The following is a 26,672-nucleotide window of genomic DNA, read 5'->3' on the forward strand; positions in this document are numbered from 1 at the left end:
GACATTTTTTTTTTTGTTTCTCTGTTGAAATGTAAACATTTATCATTCTCCTATAAAAATGTGTTAGAATGGATGGGAACTCAAGTATGTAATGTATTTATGTATGTGTGCATCTACAGTATGCACAGTATGTTTGTATGCATGTATGTATGTGTAATTAATTTAAAAATCATCCTTAATAAATTACAGTAAAAGTAATACATTTATATTATGTCCTGCTCAATTATTATTTTACTGTTTGTAAACCCTAGGTTTTTTTTTTTATTTACCTGAAAAAATATTTTTGGCAAAAACAAGTTTTCTTCACAGTAAAGGTATAATATCTTCAGACAGAACATTTGATTTGTGGTAACAATTGTGCACAGAGTTAACAGTCACAATCGTGCTTCCTCTTTCATTAATGTAGTCTTAGAAGTCCCTGAAAGAAACATTCCTGAAAGAACACAAAATACTGTAAATACATATACATCAATACTTAAGGATAAATTAATGCATTTGTAAACTTTATGTAATGTGATCTAACAGGGCTAACTTCAATATAAATGGGATGGATGTGGAGCAATAAAAGGAGAGTGAGGGGCAATATTGTACTTTGAAGCCCAGCTCCAGTCTGGAGGCCATGTAATTATATACACAGTACCATCTAATTACATAATGTATATGACATGTAAGCCAGTATTGAACAGGCAGAGAAACATATAAAGCTTTCTTGAGAGAACCCGAGGATCCATCTACCAGTAAACAACTCAGCATGTTGCAGCCATTTATTTGGACTGAATTAGTATATCATTAATGCTGTCTTAATAACAATCAACTAAAAGTTTCTAAAATCAAACCAACAAAATGTAATTGTACTATAGAATACAACTTTTATTCTGTACAGTATATACTTTTTAACAACCAATGGTTTTAATAAATACAGATTAGCTATTCAACCAACTGGTTGCTACTCTAACTCGTTTAAAGGAATTAAACTTACAGCAGGAACTCTGGATGTATTTTGAAATAATTTAAAATGTTATGATTTCAAACTTCCATCATAGTATTGAATTAGAACAAAGATACAATGGGTTGCATTTACTCCAGTACAAGGTTACACCATAAAAAAATAAAATAAATAACCTTCAACTGTTACTTAACTAAACTAGAATTTTGAAGCTCATAAATACACTTGATACTTCTTTAACATTAGCAGTTTTATTTCCATTTTATAAAAAAAAAAACACTGAATACTTAGGGGTAGATGTACTAAGATGGGCCAATCGCAGCGCAAACATAACGCAGCACACTTTGTTGTATGTACTAAGAACAAATATGTTAATGAAGAGAGCCGCAATATACAAATTTAAATATTATTTGCGTCATCTTAGCGAGATCGCTAGCGAGAGTTGTGCTACATTTTTCAAAATAGCGGCAGTTGAGTGTGGTTTTCTGTCCGAAGGATATCACCTATACATGCAAGGGTGCAAGAATCAAAATAACATTGTTTTTGTTAAATGTAAACGTCACCTGTACAATGCATTCTGTTCCATCTTCATTTTACCTATTTTAATACTGTTATATATGTAAACAAAAGGCAGTTTAATCCCATCAGATTCTATAGTGAGGCCCCAACCTTCATCAATATAATAAAATTGCACATACATACATTTAAAATTCTCAATGTATTTTAAATATAAATCATTGCGTTGAAATAACACTAATGTGTTTTGGGTACGGTACACATTACATTATGTAAAAATATAAATATGTATACCCTTACGCTAGTGAAAATTAGGAACTTGGGTGTTTGTCTCAAAAACATTGAGCACAAATGGCAACACAAGAGAAAAAGTGGACTGGGAAATGCCAGCAACAATTGCAAATTGTTGCAATTGTAAGTGTCGCAATTGCCCACAGCTTTAGTACATCTCATTACAATATTTTTGATTCCTCATTTGCAATCTCATCTCCACCCTGTTTTTGGAAATTTCTGCAGGAACACCAGAATTACATAATCATTTAAGGCTAAAGCGCAAATAAGAACTACGGCTGCAAAGCATTCGTAAAAAATTATGCTAACAGAGTTGCGTTTGTTTAATACATTTTGCGATACACTTCCTTCTGGTTTGCAACGATTGCGACACTTTAGTACATCCACCCCTTAAGGTAAATACTTTGTGAACACAGGCCAATTTTCTGTATCAATCAAAAATTACCAAAAGGAATATAAGATATCAGTGTAAATGCTGAGCTTTTCCTCTCACCTGTCGAATGACCTGTCCAGTGAGCGTTCTCGGGATCGCAGGAAGGAACGTTCAGGCAAGTAGGCGGCTCTGGGGCTGAGGGACCTTCTCGGTGGAGAGGTCGAGCTTCGTGAGGCAGACAGGCCGTGGCGACGAAGCTCATTCACAGCACGTTCTCTGAAGGATAAAAAAGCAATTCAATCAATTCAAACACACTCCACATCCCCACATGACTCACACACCACACCATGAACAGACAAAGCACATTAAAAACATTAGATACAGGAACGGACGTACACTTGCCTTTCAAACCGCTCGGTTGATAATTGCCGATTAGTCAATTCCAATTCTGCTTCCAACTGTGCGGATTTGCTTCTGACCTGAGCAACCTCACGACTTTGATTTAATCTGTTAAATAAAAGAGTACGTTTTTTTTAAATATGCCGAACTCCAGCTCCATCAAAGATATAAATAAACAAACGACAAGCTGTCCAGTACATGGTTAGCAGCACAACATTTAGAAAACAAGCAGTTGCATTATTAGAACCAGATGTGTCATTATGCTGCACAGCAATGTAGGTCAAGTTAAACTAAACAGTCTCCCCTCTACCCTACTGATACTAGTACTTTTGCCCTGTTACAGCAGTCAGTGCTATAATGTACTTTGCAGTTGCACCCCACACAAAACAAAAGTAACTAAAAAATGTGTTTGAATCTACAACAATTAAAACAGATCCAAATTTTAAAATACTTTATATCTGCTAGCATTGAGTACCACATCTTGTCCAAAATTTTCTGTTAATAAACTTTGCAATGTCCTTTTCTTTAGAGTATAAAAAGAACCAATACCTCCAAACACATGCAAAAGGGAATTACATTACATCAGCTGAGACAGAAAAAAACAGAACGCTCCTCCCTTGATAGGGCAGACATTTCAGACAATGACAAGTCAAAGCCTTTATTAACCTTTTACAGTCCATTTATTCAGCGCTTGTCAGGCGTGTCAGGTCCAGTTTATTTTCACACTCGCTGTTTATTTTACACGTGATGTTTAAAATATTTTTTTCAAAGTAAAACAAGTTTAAAAAGCAGTGCATGGAAAAAGGACACTCAGTACTGTATCTCCAGCCAAGGCCCACCCCTTGTTCGCTGTATTTTTTACCTCTTTATAGATGTGCATACTGATAAATCCTCTCCTGACCACTCGTTTTACCACCAAACTCCTCAATAATGCAATCCAAGTCATTATTTTATTATTATAACATTTCAAAAAGCTCTGCAAATGTCTGTGATATTCTTTGAGCGCTGGATGCAGAAGCAGCTATCTCCTTTGTTTATGTTCGCGTTATCTCTATGGTGCATGGGGCTATCAGATACGCCCCCCCCTTTTTTTCGGCTTCATTCGGCTCTTATTGGTCTTACTCGGCCATTGAAAGGTTTTCTCGTCTTTTTCCGGAGAAAAAACGACTAGAGACCTGTGATTTACGTCTATTTGATGATGTCGGACAGGAAAGGGAAAATTGTAATGTCGGACCTGATCCGACATAGGACCGCAAAGGGTTAAAGCTATCTTGTTTGAGAACTTACATCTTGCTGTCGGCCAAAGTGAGTTTGTCTCGCAGCAGCTCGATCTCAGACAGTTTCTCTTGAGTGGTCATCTGGCTGTGATATTCCTTCTCTCTGTTGGTTACCAGCAGGCTCTCCAGGTTCTTCATGGAAATCCTCTCACTTGCCAGCTGCTTCTTCAGGAGCTCAATTTCTGAGCGTTTCGACTCCAGTTCATTCAGCACCTGCAAAGAGAAGATGATTAACCCGACTGCAAAACAACAAAATATCTGCGGGGAAATCAATTTTAAATTGTTCTGAAAAGATATGTGACCACTTCTCAATCATTGCTACCTCGGGGGTGGGAAATCTGTTCTTCACAATGGTCCACAGTCACTTTTGAGACTGATCTACTGTATGTGAAACATAAGTTCTTTGTGCTGTTTTGGATATGAAGGCACCTTACAACTGAGTGCCTATTATAATTAACAAATATGTGTGACTGAACCTGCAACAGAGAGATGCAGTTTTTATATATCAGAGTCATTAATGTAATTTGAGGGACAGCCAATTTACACAACAGTGTGCCCATTGTATATACAGTACCAGTTTACTCATTGGAACATGGATAAGATCAGTGTGCTCAGGTAATATAGATGTGCACAACAATTCTGCTTTAGAGACACATACTTGTTCCATCTCCAGGTTCTTGGAGCTAAGCTGTCTGTTTGCCATCTCCTTGCTGGTGTCCAGTTTGATACAAAGCTCCCTTGTGGACTCCAGATCTGAGAAGACAGATGCTTTCTGTGACTGCGTCTGTCTCAGCTCATCTTCTAGCCTCATTATGCTCTTGTTCAGCTGGGAAATCTGATTTTTACAGGCATCCTTTGCCACCAAGCACTGAGACAGAGAAAATACAGAAACAAATCACTAGAAATGACATCCCTGGATCATGTCAGAGGATTGGCCTATCAGTTGGAATGTTTTCTAAGCATGAAGTAAAATGGATATTGGAAGGAGATCTGCCATATGTAAGGTGACCATATGGCACCTTGTTCAGCGGGACCGTTTGGGACAGTTTACCTGTCTCAGGTACCATTCTTACCTTTAAGAGAAGCAGGACTACGCTTACAAGAATGCATTGGGTTGTGAGTGAACTAGCCCAAACCATCCTGCTGAACATGGTGCCATATGGTTACCTTAACCATATGTTAAGTTTTAAGCAATGCTAGATTTACTGGACAAGACCTGTAATGGAGTTAGGTATGGTATACAGCCATGTACAAACTGTACATGTAAAACAGTGGGGTCAATTTTAACAGCAGTAAAATGTAATACCACAACCTTTATATGTATATTTTTTGCACTGTATTTAACGGTGTCTGGAAATATTATTAAGGCAGTCAATAAATCACCCCTGATAAAACAATGTGGCAGCGAAATTGTTCCTTTTAACTGGACACCAGTAATAAAAAAAATAATTAAAAAAATCATAGAAGACTGTCTCTATACCCACTTAAAGCCATATAACCTCAACGTGGCAGCCATATTACATCAGTGGTCAACATCAAGGTACAGTAACTTAATAACTCTGCAAATATGATCATGGTCACTATCACAAACGGTTGAGGTACTTAGCGGGTGAGAGCTTTGTAAAATGACTGTGTACCGGTAATGCATGTATTTCAAAGCATTAGGCTCAGTTCAGAAAAAGTCACCCCAATATGGCAGTTATCTTACAGTAGGGCACACATCAAAGTGAAGGGTAACTTTACACATAACTGCTTATTCACTGTAATTATTTAATATGACTATGGATTTGTTTTACTTTAATTCAGTCTTCTCTCTAACATGTGACAGAGAGTTGCGGCTCTATTTTAAAAAGCCAGCATTTGAAAAGCAGATAAGATAAATAAAATAAAAATAATCCTTACTTCATCAAGATCTCTCTCCAGGGTTTCAATGTTTTCCTTCAATCTTCGCTTCTCAGACTCGCTGGTAAGAAGCTCCAGCCTCACAGAGCTGACCTCCCCTTCCATCTTGTGTGCCTTGCTCTCCCAGCTCTCAGACTGAGACACGGCTCGACAGTAGTTATCCAGGAGTTCACGGTTCTCCTTATCCTGTGTGTACAGCACAGTGGGCATTCCTCAATTACAAAGTTTAAACCGGTCCACTCATTTGAAACCTTTCAATTAATTTACTGTCAGAGGCAGTATATATCATCCCAACACAGACTTGGCAAATTATTATAATTTGCATAATTGCATGGGCTCAGGACCGGTGTGAGGTCATGCACATAACTGGAGTGAGGGAATACAATGGGATACAATGACAATAGGTCTATAGCTGCGTGTACATGTATATATGACTTGTTTTTATTAGAAGTAACTTAAAAAAATAAAGTAACTTAAATTACATTATATGCTTAATGCAAATAACAACACTACTCTCTGACAACGCACGATTATGAAAAGTAAAACACTGTATATAACAGCCAGCATAAACTAAGTTATTGTAAGTTACTTTTATATATTTTATTACAGGTAACCAAAACTACTGTACAAGTTCAGAAAAATACCTTGAGTTATTGTAATACAGTACAGTTAAACCTACAACTTAAACAGGTGTGTGTATATATGTACAGTACCTTACTATAGATCTTGTGAGTACAACAGAGCAAAACAAATATTTGATGGAAGTCTGCACAGTATTCAGCCTATTGAGCTGATAAACAACTAAAAAAAAACACTGTCATAAGACTCGCAACCATTTGCCTCCATGAAGGCTCGTACTGTGCTGAGGCTCGAGAGTTTTACAGATCCGCTTTGCCATTTTGTGTGTCTTTCTTGCCGGTTTTTCCCTGCTATCATGCCATTGCTATGAGACCTGTGTCACTGCTATTTCTGAAACACCTAAATATCTTTTTTTTTTAAACCCTGGAACGTTGTTTGCATGCAATTATCCAAATTAAAATGCAATGTACAATGGACTTTGGGACCGTGCAGCTTTATGCAATTAAGCGCATTATGCATTTAACTGATATGTATTTAACTTTATCATAGAGTCGTAGAAAATGATGCACTAAAACACGGGACCAGCTGCATGCTATAAGTGAGAGTCGACTGTGTGTGTGTGTGTGTGTGTGTGTGTGTATATGTGTGTATTAGAAATTTACTTTGTAATCACCCTATGTGTGTAATTTTTTTATATATATATACACACACACACACACACACACACACACACACACACACACACACACACACACACACACACACATATATATTACACACACACATATATATTACACACACACACACACACAGGGTGATTAGAAAGTAAACTTACCACATCAATGCACCATGCAGCAAGTTCTTTGTGCAATAAGAAACAGTCAAAATAAATGAAAACATGATAAAAAGTTAGGTGACAGTAAAAACGGTAAACAAATTACATTTGAGGCGTATGATTTTAGGCACAATGATAATTTTATTATCAAACTCAACCAACATTGACTTTTTAAAATAAATTGAATGAAATTTAAAAAAAAAAAAGGCTACCATATCTATGTAGTTGACTGACTATTGCAAGTCCCTGTTTAAAAATACATACCTTAGATGTAAGCAGATTCTCTACTCGAGCAACATTGTTCATGTAATCCTGAACTTTCAGCTTCAGGTTGTTAACTACTTGTTCAGAATCATCCAACTTGCGGAGCAGTGACTGAGGCAAAATGTTCAAAATGTTATGTTTACAATCACGCTTATAAATGTGCAATACAAAAAGACTGGTGTTGAGTTCTTTTAAGAAGTAGATGCTTAGTCTATAGTGTAAGGTACAGTCCCCAAAGAAAGAATCATTGACTTTGCTATGCTATGATAAATTATGATAGATGATAAATGAATACATATTGCACGCAATTTAAAAAAGAAACCAATGGCTGCAATTCTTGATAATGCACTTAATATTTACTTTTTCACTTATTTTAGATATTTTTTTGTTTAATTGTTCCATGGAAGGTAATGGACGGACAGCAAAGAAGACCTTGTTCAGAAAAGTAGTAACACAAACAGTGGCAATGTGAGAAACAAGCCTTATGCCTTTCCTGGCGTTCTCTTATTTAGAGTTTGACAGAGCAGTACAGTTTCAGCTGAAATGAGAGAATTGCTTTCTTTAGATCAAGCTCTGCATCTTCTTTAAAACGCAGCTAATTTGGATTTGCCTCGCCATTCTATTATTAGATTTTCCAAAATTACATCCATTTTAAAATAAAATAACTACCCAACTTTGAGTTGAAGCACACCAACTTTAGCTTGTTTTTAAAATGAAAAATAATGGTTTGATTGAACTAAACTAACAAACCAGAATTCTACTTTTAAATATGTTTCGTGCTTAATATAGAACAGTTTGTGATGTTGTCACATTTACCTGGTTTTCAAGCCTGGCCTTGGAAAGAGCATCTTGGAGCTGGCTGCACTCCCGCACAGCAGCCTCTTTGGCTCTGCCTGTCTTGGCAAGTTCTTCATTCACAGAGTCGAGCTCCTGGTGCACACTGCTAATCTCTTTCTCCCGACTGCTGACAGTCTCATTCAACTTCCTATTTCATTGAAATAGATATTTAATCACTGTTATTTCCAGAATACAAATCGCCAGATAAGTACTGTATTAAACTAGCTTTCCAGGATAAAACAGTTTTATGCTGGTCAGAGAAGCCAAAGCTAAAAGCACTTCAATCATTTTAATAACTTCACTAAAACAGCATTTTGAAAGAAATAGAAATTTAAATTGCTAACAGGGACAAGAATGCTCTGATTTCAACACCCTCTCTGAAGCAAACTGCATATAGTCAATGTGATTATGAGGGTTACCTGATAAGAATTCTTAATTGTTTCTTTCGATACACAGGGCCCTATTGACAAAGATTTATATGAAGAATTATTTAAAGATTGTTTTTATGAAGAAAATGCATTTGAATTGTATTTTAAAGAAGCCAGCAGCAGTGTAGAACAGGTCCATGCACTTTGACCTGATTTTTTTGGGGACCCCCATGACCAATTTTTTTTTTTAAAACTTACTTTGCTGTAGTCTCCATTTTCTCAATAGAAATTTTCAAATCCTTGATGAAATTTTCCTTAAAAAACACAGTTTCAATATATGAAAACATTCTTTAAATGCTGTATTATGTTTAACAGTTGTAAGTACAGTCATACACTTTAATTATCCAGCCCTATATTCATAAAACTGTTTAAAATAATTTTTAAACACATTCTTTCGTGTTAAGTGCTTTGAAAAGTAGTAAAATGAATAAAACCCCTCAAACAATTAAATGTTTCCAGAAATGTTTGGGAATATGACCCATAGGATCTTAAATTATTACTTCAGCTGAAACACCACAAAGGTACCCGAAAAAGTCCCCAAATCAGGGAAATGGATTCTCACAACTCTCTTAAACTGTTAAATCGGCAAACGTACAGTAACAGCACCTCAACACACAATCCATGTGCTTGCTACTGTATTTATCATATTAAAAGTGATCAATGACTGTAAAATGTAACCTCATATTGCCATTGTTTTGTTGCCAATACATTTTCTTTGCCACTTGAAAGCATGTTAAACCATAGACCAGCGCGATTTATGTCTCTGAGATTCACCATACCAGAAAAAAACTGGTATAGAAAATCCCAGAGACTTCCTGGCCTAGACAGCAGTTACTTTTTTTTCTTTCTTCTGAAAAAATACCTTCTCCTCTATCTCTTTCTGACAGGCAGAGATCAGCTCAGTCTTTGTATCCACAGTTTCCTGTAAGGAGTCCTTATCCCGGTCTAGTGAGGTGATAATACTCTGAAAATTCAGGATCTCTTCTCGAAGCGAAGCAATCTGCATTGCTTGTAAATCTGTGTACAAAAGGACAATACTGATTCAAACGCACTTCATGAACCTGCTACAACTTAAACACCTCAGATAACAGGCCCTCTTTCTAAAATCAAACCATTTAGGATACCTGGTGTCCACCTGCAGCAAAGTATGTTCTCCAGAATAAATTGTCCTTGTGTCACATCAGAAATGTTTCCAGTCTTGGATTGAAAATCACTGCTTTAGACTATGGAGTATGTATAAACTTCATATTTATCTGTTTTACTGAGTGATATACATTTTGTTCCTGATCAACTGTGCCTAAGTCTCAGTTAATACACCCACAGTAGGTTTCAGTTATTACACATTGCAGAGCTACCTGCTGTAAACAAAACAAGCTATAGTTAAATCAACCAGCTGTTAACAGAAATTCATGAATAAGATTCTGAAACCTTCAAGAAATTGTGCTATGAAATGCATGGAATATGTTTCATCATGACTGTATGCAGTTCTCAAGATGCAGCTTGAAATGCGTCTATACAAGCACTTGCCATTTTCACTGGATAGGTGCAATGTGCCAGTAAACTACTGGCTGTTTTTATGCATTACATTAAAATACAAGATTTTATTTTATTTTTGTTTACCATTTTTTTCCTCCATTCGTTTGAGTTTCTCCTGAGAAACCTCCAGTTCATTGATCTTCACTGACAGTCGAAGCTGGTTCTCATTTAGGGTCTGCTCCATTTGCTTATTTGTTGCTCTGTAAACAGTAAAAAAATGTTTAGTGAATGTTTCAATTTTCACAAAGATTATTCAATTTTTATGCTGATGACAAGGGATTTTAACATCTCTTATTTTAATAAGGGTCAGAGTTAAAGTCTAAGGCATGATTAACTCTCTTCATGAAGATCACAACACTAAGAATCAGGTAATGCCGACAGATTTTATTTTTTTAAGCTGTGGAACTTTAGAGCAACTGAAAATGGTTTTCTGTATCTTTATCATCAGATTCTCAACCCATACTACAGCATACACATTGTTTATAAATAACCTCTTTATATCAGTGGTAGGAACAGAGCAAAGTAGCCATGACTGAAAATGTATGGTGCCAATTGAAGCAAGGCGAACATTTTTAACAGTTTATATTTTAACAGTAGTTGCACATAGCCTAAAATACTACAAATACAAAGCAAATATGCATATACAGCCTAAAGAAACAATCACACAGTGCACAATAATTGAACAAACAGTTTGTGCAAACAAAAGTGCAAACAGAGACTAAAAAAAAAGCTGTATTGCTTGTTTCTTAGCCTATTGTATTGTTACCTCTACGTCACTGTGCATAAAGGCGTCTGTAAAGCAAACACACACACAAAAAAACCCCACTGGCTATGCTCAAAACTAAAAGCTTATTACTGTGCTGAGAATACCATGTTTCCAGCTAAATATGTCTGCTTGTTTTCACTGCATTTTCAGGTACAGCTAACCAAAGACATTCTATTCATTTCTATTCTATTAAATAGAATATATTTGAGCTAACCTTGGAAGTATTTGCTTTACATTAAAGATCAAACCGCATTCAAACATTGAAACTCGAGTCGCAAATTCAGCGACATTTTCAAGTTTTGTAAACCTTTTAAAATTATGTTGACATACTATTGAAAAGGAACGTGCGATCTCCATATCTGGCTGCCTTTAAATCTATAAATCATATACACAGGAGGAAAACTTTAAATGACAGTTTTTGTATTTTTTCTATACATTTCTAATACTACGTAAAAATAATTATGATATATTTTTGTTGTCCCCACTTGAGTGGGATAACAGGAGTGGATAACATGAGTGGGATGACATGCTTTGCTTTCGAATCTAGTGGTGTGCTGCTAATATTCAGGACGGAGCTGTGCTTGGGTAGTTCAAACAGTACTGCCACCTACACATGTTTTATAACAACTTTAAAAAGGCCATGGGTGCAGAAAGACGGGTCATGCTCTTTACCTGGTGCAGAAAGATGGTGCAGAAAAATGTAAAACCACGACATTCTTTTGAACACATAAAAAAATATCTCTGAGCCACTGCTTGTTCTTGAAACCACGGCATTGTACCACACCGCTTACAATGTATCCTCCTGTGTGAGTGAGATTGCCGCCGACACTCTAAAGATAATTTTTTTTTTTTCAACTATACTGAGTGTTGAAATACAAAATAAATTGCCATAAATGCGATTCTTCTATGATCCTGACCCTAATGTTAAGGTAGGTGTGTGTGTGTCTGTTGGAATTAAGAAATGATTTAAATCATAAACGAAGTATTCAGATTCTCACAGCTGGCCCGTCACTGATGGGCACTGTGCCTTGAAATGCCTGAAATAATTTCAGATTTCTATTGTTGTTGTGATTTGGACTCCGACTTGAGAACGAGTTTAGTCAAGAAATGCCAGTTACTGATCTGGCTGCATCTGGTTTCTGATTTCAGGTTGAAACACAGCAAACAGTGAAAATGTCCAAGGGGGGAGAATACTTCCTATAGGCACTGTATATGATATGGTTCTTGTTCTTGTATATTACATATGATTTTTAGATCATGTATCAAACAAATTGGGTGGTATAACTTGTCCTGCAGTATAAAGGACCGCCATACAATGAGGGAACATTATTGCATTTAAATATATATATATATATATATATATATATATATATATATATATATATATATATATATATATATATATATATATATATATATATATATATATATATATATATCTATATATATATATATATATATATATATATATATATATTATATATATATATATATATTTATATATATATATATATATATATATATAAATATAATAGATATTATCTATATATATATATATATAGATATATATAATATATATATAGAGGGATGATACATCTCCCTATTTTCTGTGACTTTGTTTTTTTAAATTGTTTATGCCTATTACTCGCCTGAATCTCCTGTTTATAGCTTGATTTTTCTGTGTCTTCTCAACCCTTAAACAAACAAATGTAATTATATAACATTAAATGAGTGGTCACAGATACAGTATAATACTGTACTGTACTTTACCATTTTGACAGTTAAACTGTTTAGCTTTGAAAATAGTTGGGAAAATTTAAAATCATTCAGTTAATTTACATACAGTAGTAATGGATAAAACCTAATTTCAATCATATTGAAAACTGAATTGAATCTATATATTAAAATGCTTTTTTCCTCAACTAAAACATTCATTCAATTGACAATAATAGCTGTGTTAACATACTATAATTGTGCTGCAAAAACTGACAAGAATCAAAAGGGGAATTTTATTGAATTCAGTTTTTGTTAAAAAAAACCGACCACTCTAATTCTTTATGTAAGTTCCAGTTACAGATTTTTAGTAATTTTTATGCAATTTATTCAAAAACTCAGGTAAAACACACACACACACATATATATATATATATATATATATATATATATATATATATATATATATATATATATATTTATATATATACGATAAATATAATGTTGCTATTTATTTATAGACAAACGTTCGGACTTCACAGTTAAATAAATATCTGTTTGCAAGCCATGCTTTTTATATATATAAAATAGAGAGAGAGAGAGAGAGAGAGAGAGAGAGAGAGAGAGAGAGAGAGAGAGAGAGAAAAAAACATTTTGACAAGGTCCTTTGTAATTATTATTATTTTGACCAAATATATTATGACAATGACTTTAAAAGTAATTAATGGTTGAATATTTGCGAAGTCACTGAATGGTCCATTTAATTAATAATTATTACTATTGCTGGTTTGCCACAGTAAAAAGACATCAATCATATGAGGCTGTATATTCATACAACTATTACAGTATGGAATCTTACATTGTAAAAATGCTGCGCACAGTACAGTGTTGGCAAATAATATCTGTAATTTAGAAAAGCATCTAGGTATTTAATATTAGTGAAATGACAGATGCTGTCTTCTGCCTACTGCATATCTTATACAATATGTACAATTAGATGGTGTGCTGTAAAATACCTATAAATAGAATAATAATAATACACTGTAAACCCCAAAGTCATTCTAAATAAATTAAATCAAGTTACATTAACTTAAAACTTGTATTGATAACACTCAACCATTTTAAGTTAGTTAAACATTCAAATGTACTTTAGTTGTTCAAACTAAATGGTTTAAGAAGAATCAAGGGGACTAGATTCTCATCAGTCCTTGAGGGACATGTACAATTTATTTTTGGAATTGTTTGTTGTGTATTGTGTTGTTTGTGTTGTTGTTTTGTGTATGTGTGGTTGCACAAGTGTGCTATGTTTGCGTGCCCAAGGCTGCTCTCCATTACATGTGTTCTCCTAGTGTTGTGTGTGGCCACCCCCACTCGGCTGTCAGTCTGCGGATGTGACCTCCCTCCCTTCTCCCTCTATCTACATCTCTGCATCTGCCTGATTCCAACACTTGTAAATGCTGCCATAAGTGCATAGGCAGAAGTGCTGCACTGGCAGCTAATAAAACAGCTTGTTCATTGCCCATTCTGTTGCCTCAGCTCACTTTTTATTGTTTAAATGAAATAAAAATGTTCAAACTAACTTGACTATTAAAAAGCAAATCTAAAACAAATTAAGTTACATAAATATACATGTTAGGAGTTTAGTGAGCCCCAGAGAAAGTCGTCGTAACAAAAAATGAATGAGTAGCTAAACTGAATTATATAAAGCAATGGGTTTACTCTTTTTTTGGTAAACTTGACTTATCAGGGTTTACAGTGTAGTCTATCTTCCCTCTGTCATCCTGTAGTAGCTAATTTAATAAACTGTGAACTTAAATTCATGCCTTTAAAAAAGTCCAAATTGATTTACAGTGCTCTGTTTCAAAGCTTGCTCCTCATTTTACACCACCATGTACTAGTGGTTAAATAATGGAGCTAAATGGACTCATCTGCTCCTTTTTTCACATTGAAAATGGGACCTTACCAACAGGTGTATCGAGATAAATGCCAAGAGCAACTGGGCAGGTGGAGCGCATTATTTCCCTTTCTTAAAAAAGGCTTTTGAAAATAAGATTTTGGCTCAAAACTCTAAAAAGTGGAGCAGTGCAACAAACGAAACAAACACAAATCAGCCTGTATATTTCAAAAAGCAAATACAGGGTTTTTATAAAATACCTTTCAAAATATAGGGAATTAGTAATAGGGAGCAGTTTACAGCCTGCTGTCAGTGGTGTTATGTACTGTACATCATTGCTTTAAGCAATACAGAATGATGGTAAAATGTCATTCAAAAAGCATTTAGATTTTCAAGCAGTCTAATGTGATTCAACAGAGAAAAAATTTAAATAAAGCCAAAAACACATATTCATCATAGAACTGTCGCCTTATAATAATTTCCATCCTGGACATTAACTTTCAGGCAATGTATATTACTTGTATTGTTTAAAATCAATACTAAAACATGATGTTTCTGCTGTTTTTGCTCTGTACCTGGTTTATTTACCTTAAAATGCTGCATTCTGTTCCAGTCCTGTCGAGGTCATCCTCTGTGTCTGCTGCCTTGCGAGTCATCAGTTTGACCTCCTCTTCAAGAGACAGCAATGCTTCCTTCATCATGGACTGTCTGGACCTGTACTCCTGACGCTCATTGTCCAGCTTACAGAGCCAGGATGACCCAAGTTACTCACAAATTCAGAAGCATTTTTATGTTTATTCATTCATTACAAAGGTGTGTTCGCATTCAGTGTTGGATTGTCAGTACTTGAGATGGAAATACTCAATGTAACCACAAAGCAGGCATAGTACACACTACCTAGAGAGAATGCTTCAAGTCTCATCATGATAGTTAGTTATTGATGTGAACAGTACTGTTCACTGATGAATAAGGGGTAGGGTGGGGGGTGGTTCTTGTCATTTCAGCTGCACAAATACATTTCATCCAGAGGCATTTTCCCTTACCAAGATTATTTCTGACTGCAGATCTTCTATTCTTTGTTCCAGATGAGCCCTTTCATTGATAGCAGTCTCGTGAGATATCTGTTGCAAAGTTTATTGCAAATATTAATGTCATTAATATTACTGATTCTATTTTTTTTATTTTTAAAGTAACTGTAGCCAACAAAATAGTTATTTAAATGGTCTGTGTTATGCACATCCATTAACTTACAGTATATAGGCTTCAAATATGCAATTTTTAAAGCAACATGTGTTTTAGCAAACATGTGTCACCTAAACATAAATAATGCTATTTGGCACTACAAGTTAAATAAATCTCTGTTTGCAAGCCATGCTTTTAGACCTGTAGAGTTAAACTGGCCCCACCCCTTAAAGGCCTTCCTTCCTGTCAGTAACAAACCACCTGCTTCCCCATATGACTGACATGCTTGCAGCCAATTAGATGCATGACCCCAATGATACTGCTGAGGTGAAATGATCAACGATGCGAAGCAGCAACAGACTCTGGAAGACAAGGCAAGTCAACTGGGAAACTGGTTTAACCTAGTTGTAGCAGAGCAGAGAGAGAGGCTTGGATGCGGTTTTGTTTATGAACTGTTTTGTTTAAACCTTTTATTTTGTTCCTTATGTTTTGTGAACTTGGTTGTAAATAATCAAAGTGTGCGAAGAAGCACTGAACTTCATTACAGCACCTGTAACCTCTCCCTCAGACTGTCCCGCTCGGTGGTCATCCTCCGCAGGTCAGCAGCTGCCTGGTCCCTTTCAGCCTCCACACGTCGGAGGATGGAGTGTGCTGCAAGGCTTGATTTAGGAGTTTTTGTGGACTTGATTATCTCCCTCCGAAGCCTTGTTATCTCTTCCCGGGCCTGTTAAAATCAGGGTGGAGAATTAAGCTGCGGTTCTATTGCCATGAAAATCATTCTCGATGAGCATGCTGTTCCTCTGAGTGTTCTGGTCTCTTGCAAGACGGTTCATTCAGGTGGAACATGATTGGTTTATCCTTAAACTTAAGCTATGCACCTCACTTTTGGTTAGAAGGTTACCTTATATTGAAGACATCAGCAAAATTAAATTAGCATGATTTACTTCCAGTTGAAATCTCTCCACATCAGACATACTGTACTTCACTTCAAACAGAACTTAAGACCGCTACATCAGGCGCAATGAACCTATACTTTTGTACACTCGATAATAATGGAGGCAGACCAACTATTTATTACTCATGTGGGTACCTAGGGAGACTCCACATACTCCTTGTCTGTGCTGCAGTGCCTAGACAGAACATGTCTCAGTTAAGATTGCTGTAGTGTAAAAACGTAACCCCAATTTCTCTAGTCTTGCAGGCTTGTGTCGCAAACTTAACATTTTCATAATTTAGTAATTAAGTCAATGTATGTAACCACCGGCCAGATTGCCTCTTACGGTATTTTTTTCTAAGCAAAATAGACAATAAGGGCCAAAACAATTTTTTAATCGAAGGTTTGGTAAAGTTATCCTTATGTTGTACTAATGACCCAAATAAAACAGATGGTAACATATGCCAGTATTGTTTTTATTTTGTTGGGTACTGAGTAACCAAGAAAAATACCCAAATATTTGCCATAATAAAATGGTTTTTTGTGTGTTATTTATATATTTGAATTTTACATGAGTCAGTTGTAGAGTAAAGGCTCTTGCTTTGATGTTAACCAAATAGGGTCTGCACCGGAGACACAGACACAGACAAAATATCACAATACATCTCTTGTGTCTCATTAATCCTCTAAACTAAAAACTAAAAACTAAAATTTACAACTAAAGGACACTGTTAGCATGAAACAAAGGCTATATATAGGCGAAATATTCTTCATATTATTTAAAAGTCAGTGCTGACCTGAAAAGATATTAATTTAAATGCTATATTCCTACTTGACTACAGTATAGTGATGCGTGTATTAAAATCGACAACAAAAGATGCGACTACCTAAGTACACAAACAGCAACATGACTGACTGCTGAGAAAAGACAAAGCGTCACTACCCAAACACACAAGCAGCAGCGCCGAGAAAAGGCGAACCAAAATATTGCTGTCCAATCTCGAATCATCCATGACATGCAGGCAGCCATTTTCAAAGAAGTGTCATTAGCTTCCTGAGGAATTCAAAGAGAAGCTTTTACAATTTCAGCGTTTCTAACAAACTGTACCAGCTTGGAGAGATCGGAAATGCTGATCAGACGCCCGTATTTTTCGACATGCCAAGCAACACCATAGTTCACAAACTGGGAGAAAAACAGATGTGTGCAGTCCCAACTGGAAGCAGCACACAGCTGCAATGCTCCGTGTGATAGCAGACAGCCGCAAACTCCATCTCCAGATGCGGAACTAAGTTTGTATCTTTATAAATGCATATTTATTAGATGTTTTATTTTTTCCTCAAATTGAGGGTGGGAAATTTGGGCTGCGTCTTAAATGCAAGGGCGTCTTAAATTCTAAGGAATACAATAATTAATAAAGCGCACAGAACAACTCATGGCTCCCCCTGCTGGTCAGATCGTAGGTTGCTCTAATCATTTACAAATCCTCTGCTGGAGACTAGATTCAATTAGCAGAAACCAAAACAGATAGTTTACGATAATGTTGTAACATTAGCTTTAGTACATTATATTAGCATTTTATATACTTCATGTATAGTGTACTACATAAAATGTACAACCATGTGTTACCAAAGTTCTGAGGCTGATGATTGACTGGTCAGTTGGGTCTTGAAATTTTCATAATATAAGTGTTCTCATTTGGGGACTGTTGATTTGAACAAACTTACATTTTTAAAACCTTAATATCTCTTTTAATTTATATTTTCTTTCATTTTTTCAAAGGTTGTACTTTAATGTAACTTCACTTTAGAGGCACCACAATGCCTTTATAATAGGAATCCATTATTGCTAAATAGTTCAATATTCTGACAGTTCATACTTTTATGAAATGTGCCATATGTATGCAAATAACAATTAAATGTAATTTAGAGTTCCACTACAATAGGCTCTTGTAGTAAGAATCAGTAACAACTATACTATTGTTAAAATACATGCAGTTTGAAAACCAAAGTGAATTCATGAAATACATTACCTGTTCATGTAGAATGTTAGTCTGGTCTCTGTCTGCTGTTAAAACTTTAATGTTGCCTTGAATTTCAGCCATGTGACGCTCATACTTTTCCAGCATGGCTTTGAACTCGTCACGCTCATGCATAATCCGCATCACCTCCGAATCATAGGTCCCTCCCTAGAACATGACATTAGGAAATAAACTGCATCTGTGATACTGCCATGGTGTCAGCAGTAAGACAGGCTGCTAAAAGATGTCATTCAACACAAAGCTCAGTGTCACATGGTGTAATAGAAGCAATCTGAATTAGTAAAAAAAGTTTGTTTGAATAAACTAATTTTAACATGCACAACCGACTAATGATATAATCAGAAACAGAATTATACAAAACAGAAAGTACTAAAAAGAAACTCTTACTCAACTTTATCAATGAGTTTGTATGATCTCTCCAAATCTGTAGCACACACTATTTGTGCAAATGTGCTGTCCCTCACATGACTGAATACACGTATTCTATAATATATAAAAGCTGCAACTCCCTGTTGTAAGTTTGTCACAACAGTAGGTACTTGGCTGCAGGTGCTTCCATGTCTAACACTGCAAACATCATTGATGTTTAATAGGAGAACAGCCAGCAGATTTCCACCTACAATGTCCCTTAAGAATTAAGTGCAGTCCTGGTTGCTCATGAGGACCAAACACTGTATTAAGTGCTATGGTAAGTGTTTGCACAAAGATGCAATCTGAAATATATAAATATACATTCTTACCTTAACTGGCATGGACCTTGATGGGCTACGACCTCTGGATTTGCTGCGTACTGGACTTGAATTTCTTCCTTTTAGCATCTTTCTCAGGTTTTCTACCTCTCTTTTGTAGTGATCCCGGTCTTCCTCCAAAGTTTTTACAAAGGAGTCCAGTCGAGAAGGAGACTTGTCCTTCCTCTTTAGGTCTCCTGGTGCCCTTTCAGCTGCCAATATAAGCTCTTTTTCTAAATAATAACAATAATGTTACTACAGTAAATGCATTCATTTAGATATCCAAGCTTAAAAACTGATACATTTATTGGACTAAAATCTTTTGAAAAACTTTCAAGACTTAGACCTACAAAAGGTACCAAGTCAAGGGTACAAAGAACAGCAGGTTTAAAAATCATTGTATTTTGATGAAGGTGTACTGATTGCTGGTAATATACATAGTAATAGTTAATTACACCATACACCACACAGTAGATATAAAATGAATAAGTGCTGAATAAGTGTTTTTCTAGATTTATGTAAAATGGAAGAGGGATCAACATGTGCCTCCATACTGCGTGTCTCCAGATTTGGATACTCTCAAAAACATGTGTAGAAGAATGTCCTTCCTATCGACATATGTGCCAATGTGTGAAATATGACAGGCAATTCCACTACATCTCTGTAGGAGATAATAGTCTAGAATATGTGTGAATTTATATATATATATATCTATATATATATCTATCTATCTATCTATCTATCTATCTATCTATCTATCTATATATATATATATATATATATATATATATATATATATGATATATATGATATATATATAGATGACAAGATAACTGAAATCTGTTCAGCAGGGGCTCACACCACCAAATGTGAAAAACAGCTCTTAGGAGAAAAATGTAGTATTTATAATTCGCCACTAGATAGAGCGCTTTCTTTATTAAAAATGAAACATCTTAATATCTTTCTTCTTGATACTGTAGACATAACTAGACATGTGAAGTTAACAAAAAATAACTCAGACTGATGAACTGAGAAAGCCCTCCTCGAGTATTTAATAGTTATGGACGATTCTTAAATGACTCACCTGAAACACCAAGCTTCTCAACCTTCTTGCTGAGCTTTTCTTTTTCTATTTGAAGCTGGTCTAACAAACCACGTAAATTCTTATTCTCTTCTGCATTGGCTTTCAGTTTTTCATCAGATTTTTCAAGGTTAATCTTCAAAAATTCTGTTTCCTTAAACGTATTATGCAAAGATAAATTCTGTTACAGTAACTGCTGCATGTGGAAGCAGGTAGACTAAACTAAGTTTTGACAAAGCATACAAATCTAGGATGCAGTGTCAAAGACAGTGATTCACCATGTTCTGGACCATTCCTCAGTCAATTCCGAGGAAGACAGAGGTTGAAATCAGCAGCAAAGTTTGTTCTCCTGAGCACTCATGAAACATCAGCAATTTGTGCAGCCATGTATACAGAAGAACCTGCCAACTGATCGCCTATGATTGACCCTCTATCAGTGACTGCAGAATCAGCTGTCTTGATCAACATGACTAAAACTGACTTGCAATGTCTGTGAAATTTGTAAAACACTACTTACAGATCTAAGTTTAGTTACGGTGTCCTCCAGCAAGGCGATTTCTGTTTGCTGTCTTTTAATCACAGTCTGAAAAAAAACCCATAAGTTTCTTATTCACATGTTCCAAGGAACATTGCTTTTGGTCTGTTGAATGTAGCACTAAATGTATATACGGTAGTGACAAATGAAAAGAAAGAGATTCTGAACAAAGACCCTTAAAGAGTAAGTAATGCGGTTCTGAAAAATATAGCATTATACGTCCCTACATGTTCCTAACTGTTTAAATAATGTACCTATAATTTTTCTTTTCATTGTTAACATCCTGACAACTTTTTACACTTAAGTCTGTTTCAAAGGTCTTTTCAAAATGTCTGCTGTAGTGCACTGAGGTATGAGATCTGTTCTCTAAATCACTGCAGGAAGAGCAATTAAAAAAAAAAAAAAACATAACAAGTGCTCTGGCTTCTCTGGCTCGTTGTTACTGTGTTGCCTGTTTGACAATGTGGGCAGTAACCCTTACCTTATAAGTGCACTAGAGTGGCCATTTTGAAAAGAGCTTTGAAACAGACTTTAAAGTTATAATGTAAAAAGTTGTCAGGATGTTAACAATGGAAAAAAGATTACAGGTATGTTATATCTCAGGTCTATGGCACCTCTAAGCACTTTACAAAATAGGGAACAAAGCAAGACTGCCTAACATCTTTTCTCAGAGAGAGAGAGAGAGAGAGAGAGAGAGAGAGAGAGAGAGAGAGAGAGAGAGAGAGTCCCTTGATTGTGAATTTGGAATTCAAGATTGGTCCTAATTAAAGTATGGAAAACCTTCTGCAAGTGTCTAAGTGTAACAGTACAGTTTAATCAGTGTAAAACATTGTATACTTGGAAGCTCCACTTCCCTGTATCTATGTACTGTACCTTTGTCTCTTCAATTTCCTTATCTGCAGTATTTATAACCGTCTCTTTGTCCTTTTCAAGCTGTTCAGCAAATTTTTCAATCTCTGTCAGTTCTTTGCACAATCGCTCGTTCTTGCTGGTCACATCCTCTTTACTTTCCAACAGATGTTGAATTTGAGTTTCCAGGGCATTGTTGGTCCTCTGCAAATGTTCAATCTTACAATGCAACAGAAAAAAATACTGATTGACGTTTAAAAATGTACGTTTAAAAAGTCCGTATTGTTTTTACTTCCTTTATGAAGCTAGTTTTACTTTCAATAAAACAATGCATCATGTATGCACTGTATGAGAGCATTTTAAAGGGTAGCGTTAACACTTTTCAACTTTCAACACCAGTTTCATACGACACAAATTCGATTGTACATTAGTAAAATACTATTTCAGTATTAAGATAAAAATACAATAAAAAGCAATTGCACTGCACTATCACTGAAATAAATGTAATCAAAACATAGCTCTTTGTAACTACCGTATTCGTCGCGTTGCGTTGTCCAGAACTTACACAGACCAACATTAAGGAATGAATGAATGATCTTCACCGCACCAAGAAACTGTTACACGTTGGCATAGCAACTAAACCCCCCTTTCCACCCAGACGCTCACACAAGTACATAACAACGTCAATCCACGTTTTAACTTGTCTCGTCGAAATCTTCAAATCGTTGTCTTGTGTTTGTTAGCTCAATGAGGTCCGTGTCTATGTGTAAACCGATTTAAAAAAATTTTTTATAAAATATTGGGGGGTTTGAGCAATATAAATACTTATAGAAGAGATCGATTTCTTGCGCAATCTTGATATGTTGACATTTCCAGTACCAACTTGAAATTTTGGTATTTGCGTTGATGATTTAATAGACGTATACATTTTTATTTATTTAATTATTTTAAAATATATACTAATTACAACATACTGCAGTGCAATATGGTTTTTGGTTAACCGACGTACTGTAATCTACGCAACACACGTTAACTTTAAGCGATGGCTTCATTTTCTGTTAACATCTGGGTGCTAACAATTCGAAGACGTAATTGCACATCAATGTACCAGCAGTACTGAATTAAAAAAATAAATACCAACATCTGACCTCCCGGTTCCCACCCGTTTCCATGCATTTTCCCTCGTTGAAAGAATAATTTGTTGCTATGTAAACAAAACATGCCTCAAACATGCCGCAATCTCTGTGAGATCGCTCATTCAGGGACAGACTGTTTACTAACGTAACGCCTTACTGAGACCATCCCCCTGCTAAGTTTACTGAACACATAGGCATCCTCCGGGGAGTGTCGCGTTTTGCTGGATAGTGTGCATACTTACTTTTAATTAAGACAGTAAAAGCAGTACAGTTATAAAAACTACTGCAAGTACAATAATTGCTAGTAACACATCACACACATATTGATCTTATGGCCACATTTCCAAACACTTAAGCACATTGAATTACAAAAAATAATTCAACAGTTCTTGACGTTTAAGTAAATAAAAAAAAAAAAAGATAAATCCTGACAATAATTAATTTAAATCACAGTTTCCCTACCAAGGTAACACCGCTTTCCTCCTAGAGGCACACTGTCTGGCGCAGTAACAAATCAGTGCACTCCTCAGTGTCATAACCCCGAACGTCACAGCAAAGAACCGAGGCATGACCAATCAGATGCGTCTTCCTTTTTTTTTTTTTTTTTTTTTCAGCGTCATTATGTTTGCTTATGTTGCCGTGGCAACCTAGCGTCCCCGATAACAGTTCCATCTGGAGACATAGTGAAAGCGACAGCGAGGGAAAATACAGTGGATGGTAACGGGCAACTTCACATTGCTAGCGATTTTAATGTAATTTTCAGTCGTCGTGGAGTCAAAATAAAGGTTATTAAGATGGAGAGTTTCCAACATTTACAGTATGGTTAACAATGGGTTTTGTGAACAGTGCCACAACGGTTGCCAAAGACCTTAATATGGTAAACCCTGTCAAATCAACAATATGGTAAAGTGCATCAAATTCACAGCGGAATATGCATGCATGACAAATGGCAAAATTACCATGCAAAGGATGGAGGACAACAAATAGGCTTGGAGAGTCTGAATATTCCGCCGATATGAGATATGAACTAAAGATACAGACATTAAAGTTTGAGATAGTGTAAAACTATGATTTATTATTTCACGCAGAGCACCACCTCCAATCCATATGAAACTTAATCATTATGCATGGACAATATAACTTAGTTTGGATTGGATTGAATCCAGGGCTGTTGACACACAGCCTTTATGACAGTAAACATGTTGGGAGGTTTGTTGTATTAAGTGTGCAGTAAGTATGCCTTGTATTTAGAGTACGTTTGCATTCATTTTAAGGTTAAGTCAATTTTTTTTCAGATGATCATGTTCAGTAATATTATTCTAGGAATCTAGGCCAATGTGCCAGATTTGAGGTTCCTTTGTTAGTACACTTATTTTTCAAGCTTAAGAAGAGTTGAATCAATCATATCTTTAAATTCCATCACATTTGTAAAACTTGCTTACTGTGCTAATTGGTTGATTGCTGTATGTTGTAGATGCTAAATCTCAGGTGTGCATAAAGCTGTCTGTTTCACTTGTCACAAGAACTGTTCACTAAATTTCCTTAAAGTTGTGTCAGTTAGAGTAAGTAGTGGGTTTCCGAAAAAGTGTTACACATCCCCATGTGTTGCTACAACTGTTTAAATAATGTACCTGTAATTTTTCTTTTCATTGTTAACATTCTGACATCTTTTTGCACTTATCACTTTAAAATCTGTTTCAAAGCTCTTTTCAAAATGCCAGCTCTAATGCACTGATAGTGTAATGGTTATTGCCCACATTGTCAAACAGGTGACACAGCAATAATGATCAATAATGTGGTATGGAACAGAAAAGCTAGAACACTTGTTATGTTTTTTTTTCTTTATAAATCACTCTTCATGCAGTGATTTAGAGGACAGATCTCAAACCCCAGTGCACTAGAGCGGACATTTTGAAGAGAGTTTTGAAAGAGACTTTAAAGTTATAAGTGTAAAAAGTTGTCAGGATGCTAACAATGAAAAGAAAAATTACAGGTACTTTATTTAAACAGTTGTAGCAACACGTGGGACGTGTAACGCTATATTCTTCCGAACCTCGCTACCTACTCTTTAAAGACATTTAGCATTAAAATAACCTAAAATAAAAACAAGGAAGCCCTCTGACTGCAGGTTGCTTTCCTTTCTCATGTATCACATACTGTGCAGTGCAGTATACTAATAGTTGTAGGAGAAAGAGATGTAGTATTTCTCTGAATGTTATGTCAGTTACTGAGGAAATGTCCCAAATTGGGTCTGAAACCAAGAAAAAAATCAGCCAGAAGATGCATACATGAAACAGCATTGTACATACCTCTTGCACCTGGCCTTCAGATTTTTCAGTATTGTTACAATCCATTTATGGAATCCTGGTGTGGAGCTTAATGGAAAACTTGCTGGCAAAGCTCAGTTTGTGAAGAGTAGTAGATTAAGTTAACTTGCCCCTTGAATTATAGGAGCTAATTATTTACAAATTGCAAGTCTCAACATGCTAGCATGTCTATGATTGGGTATACAAAACAAACGCAACTCGACGCCACTGCCTAGAAGCCAATGATTGTCTCTGTGTTTACTTCAGATTTTCTGATCTTGTAATCCTCTGCTTTTGTATTCAACACCATCCACTCCTTATTTTTTGGAAATAATCAGTTTTTATTACGTAAAATGAAGAAATTAAAAAGTAACACTGTTCACTGTTTCCCCAGATCTGTTAACAAGCCATTTGTATTTGATTTACTGACTTGGATTAACAGCATAAGTTATTTTTGTGAAAGCTCCATCTCCCTGTGTAAGGTCAGTTTCAGTCGTGTTGATGTACATTTTGGCAAGGCCTCAGTTGCCTGGTAACCAAGATGAGCCTGAATGTTAATTTCATATAATTTCAAATTAACATTCAATTCAATTAACATTGGTTACCAGGCAATTGAGGCCTTACCAACCAGTATGGTTTATAGCGGCACCACAATGGTGTGGTAACCTCGTTCCGGTTCAGTACGGTATGGTACCGGGTTGGGAACGGAGCGTGTCAGTAACCTCGGTACCTGGGTACGGGTCGACTCAGTTCACAGTTACTGTGGGTAGCAATGTACAGGGGTGCCCACCTGTGCAAGCTACTGACAAAACCACTCAGTCAGTACCCACACGAGACTGAGGGAAGCCCGCTTGTTAGTAAACTAACAGCCCTCGTAATGGTGATGCGAAAGCTGTCATCAAGATGCTGTGGAAGGGATTCCGAAAGCAACCTCTTTGTCCTGCATAGCACTGCTGAGCTCTCCCTACACGTGTACATTTTAAAATCTTTAACAGAAAAAGTAACAAGTACTAATCTGAATAGGAACCTCCTGTCAGGTCAGTTCTTGAAAAGAAATATGGTGTTAAGTTCTGTGAGTGCAGTCCTTTTATGCCCACGGGGGTGGTGTGATGGGGACCATCAATTGTTATTCTTCTTGTTCGTTCTGTGCTGGTCATTGTATGTCTTTTTGCCTGTTGCATCATGAAAACCGAATTGGTGTCAGTGACGGGATGCAACGCCTCTGAGGAGACCCAAGGGAGATGTCCTGAGGAGATTCTGTCAAGCTGGAAATCACCCAAGGAGATTGGTTTGGAACCAGTGGGATCAAATGATTACTGTGGGTGT

The 26,672-nt window shown here is 36.0% G+C and overlaps 1 protein-coding gene across 4 annotated transcripts; it reads right to left on the minus strand.

The window, feature by feature from the left end:
- Window positions 1–221: 221 nt before the first annotated feature.
- LOC121320537 (testis-specific gene 10 protein-like) lies at window positions 222–25,516 on the minus strand. 4 transcript variants are annotated; one of them, XM_041258941.1, is made up of 20 exons: window positions 25,350–25,516; window positions 21,929–22,123; window positions 21,038–21,103; window positions 20,524–20,674; window positions 19,452–19,672; window positions 18,703–18,858; window positions 16,289–16,462; window positions 15,600–15,677; window positions 15,145–15,296; window positions 10,268–10,383; window positions 9,510–9,664; window positions 8,846–8,901; window positions 8,199–8,367; window positions 7,383–7,493; window positions 5,705–5,890; window positions 4,461–4,670; window positions 3,813–4,015; window positions 2,523–2,633; window positions 2,247–2,402; window positions 222–433 (listed from the first exon to the last, which is right to left on the minus strand). In XM_041258941.1, the coding sequence occupies exons 1-20, from the start codon at window positions 25,392–25,394 to the stop codon at window positions 409–411; spliced, it is 2,736 nt and encodes a 911-aa protein (XP_041114875.1). In that variant the 5' UTR covers window positions 25,395–25,516; the 3' UTR covers window positions 222–408. The 4 variants fall into 4 exon arrangements, with proteins under 4 accessions (XP_041114875.1, XP_041114877.1, XP_041114876.1 ...); XM_041258943.1 differs by having other exon boundaries at window positions 2,529–2,633; window positions 25,350–25,513; XM_041258942.1 differs by lacking the exon at window positions 25,350–25,516 and adding an exon at window positions 22,437–22,521.
- Window positions 25,517–26,672: the final 1,156 nt, after the last annotated feature.

The sequence above is a fragment of the Polyodon spathula genome, chromosome 9 (assembly GCF_017654505.1).
Source record: "Polyodon spathula isolate WHYD16114869_AA chromosome 9, ASM1765450v1, whole genome shotgun sequence".
NCBI lineage: Eukaryota > Metazoa > Chordata > Actinopteri > Acipenseriformes > Polyodontidae > Polyodon > Polyodon spathula.

Bases quoted from the DNA above. Each gene is read 5' to 3' on its own strand.
- LOC121320537 (XM_041258941.1), bottom strand. From the start codon at position 25,394: ATGGATTGTAACAATACTGAAAAATCTGAAGGCCAGGTGCAAGAG. The intron at 21,104-21,928 runs GTACAGTACATA...GTTTTTTTTCAG, and splicing joins AGGAAATTGAAGAGACAAAG to ACTGTGATTAAAAGACAGCA. The intron at 16,463-18,702 runs GTAATGTATTTC...TGATTTTAACAG, and splicing joins CTAACATTCTACATGAACAG to GCCCGGGAAGAGATAACAAG.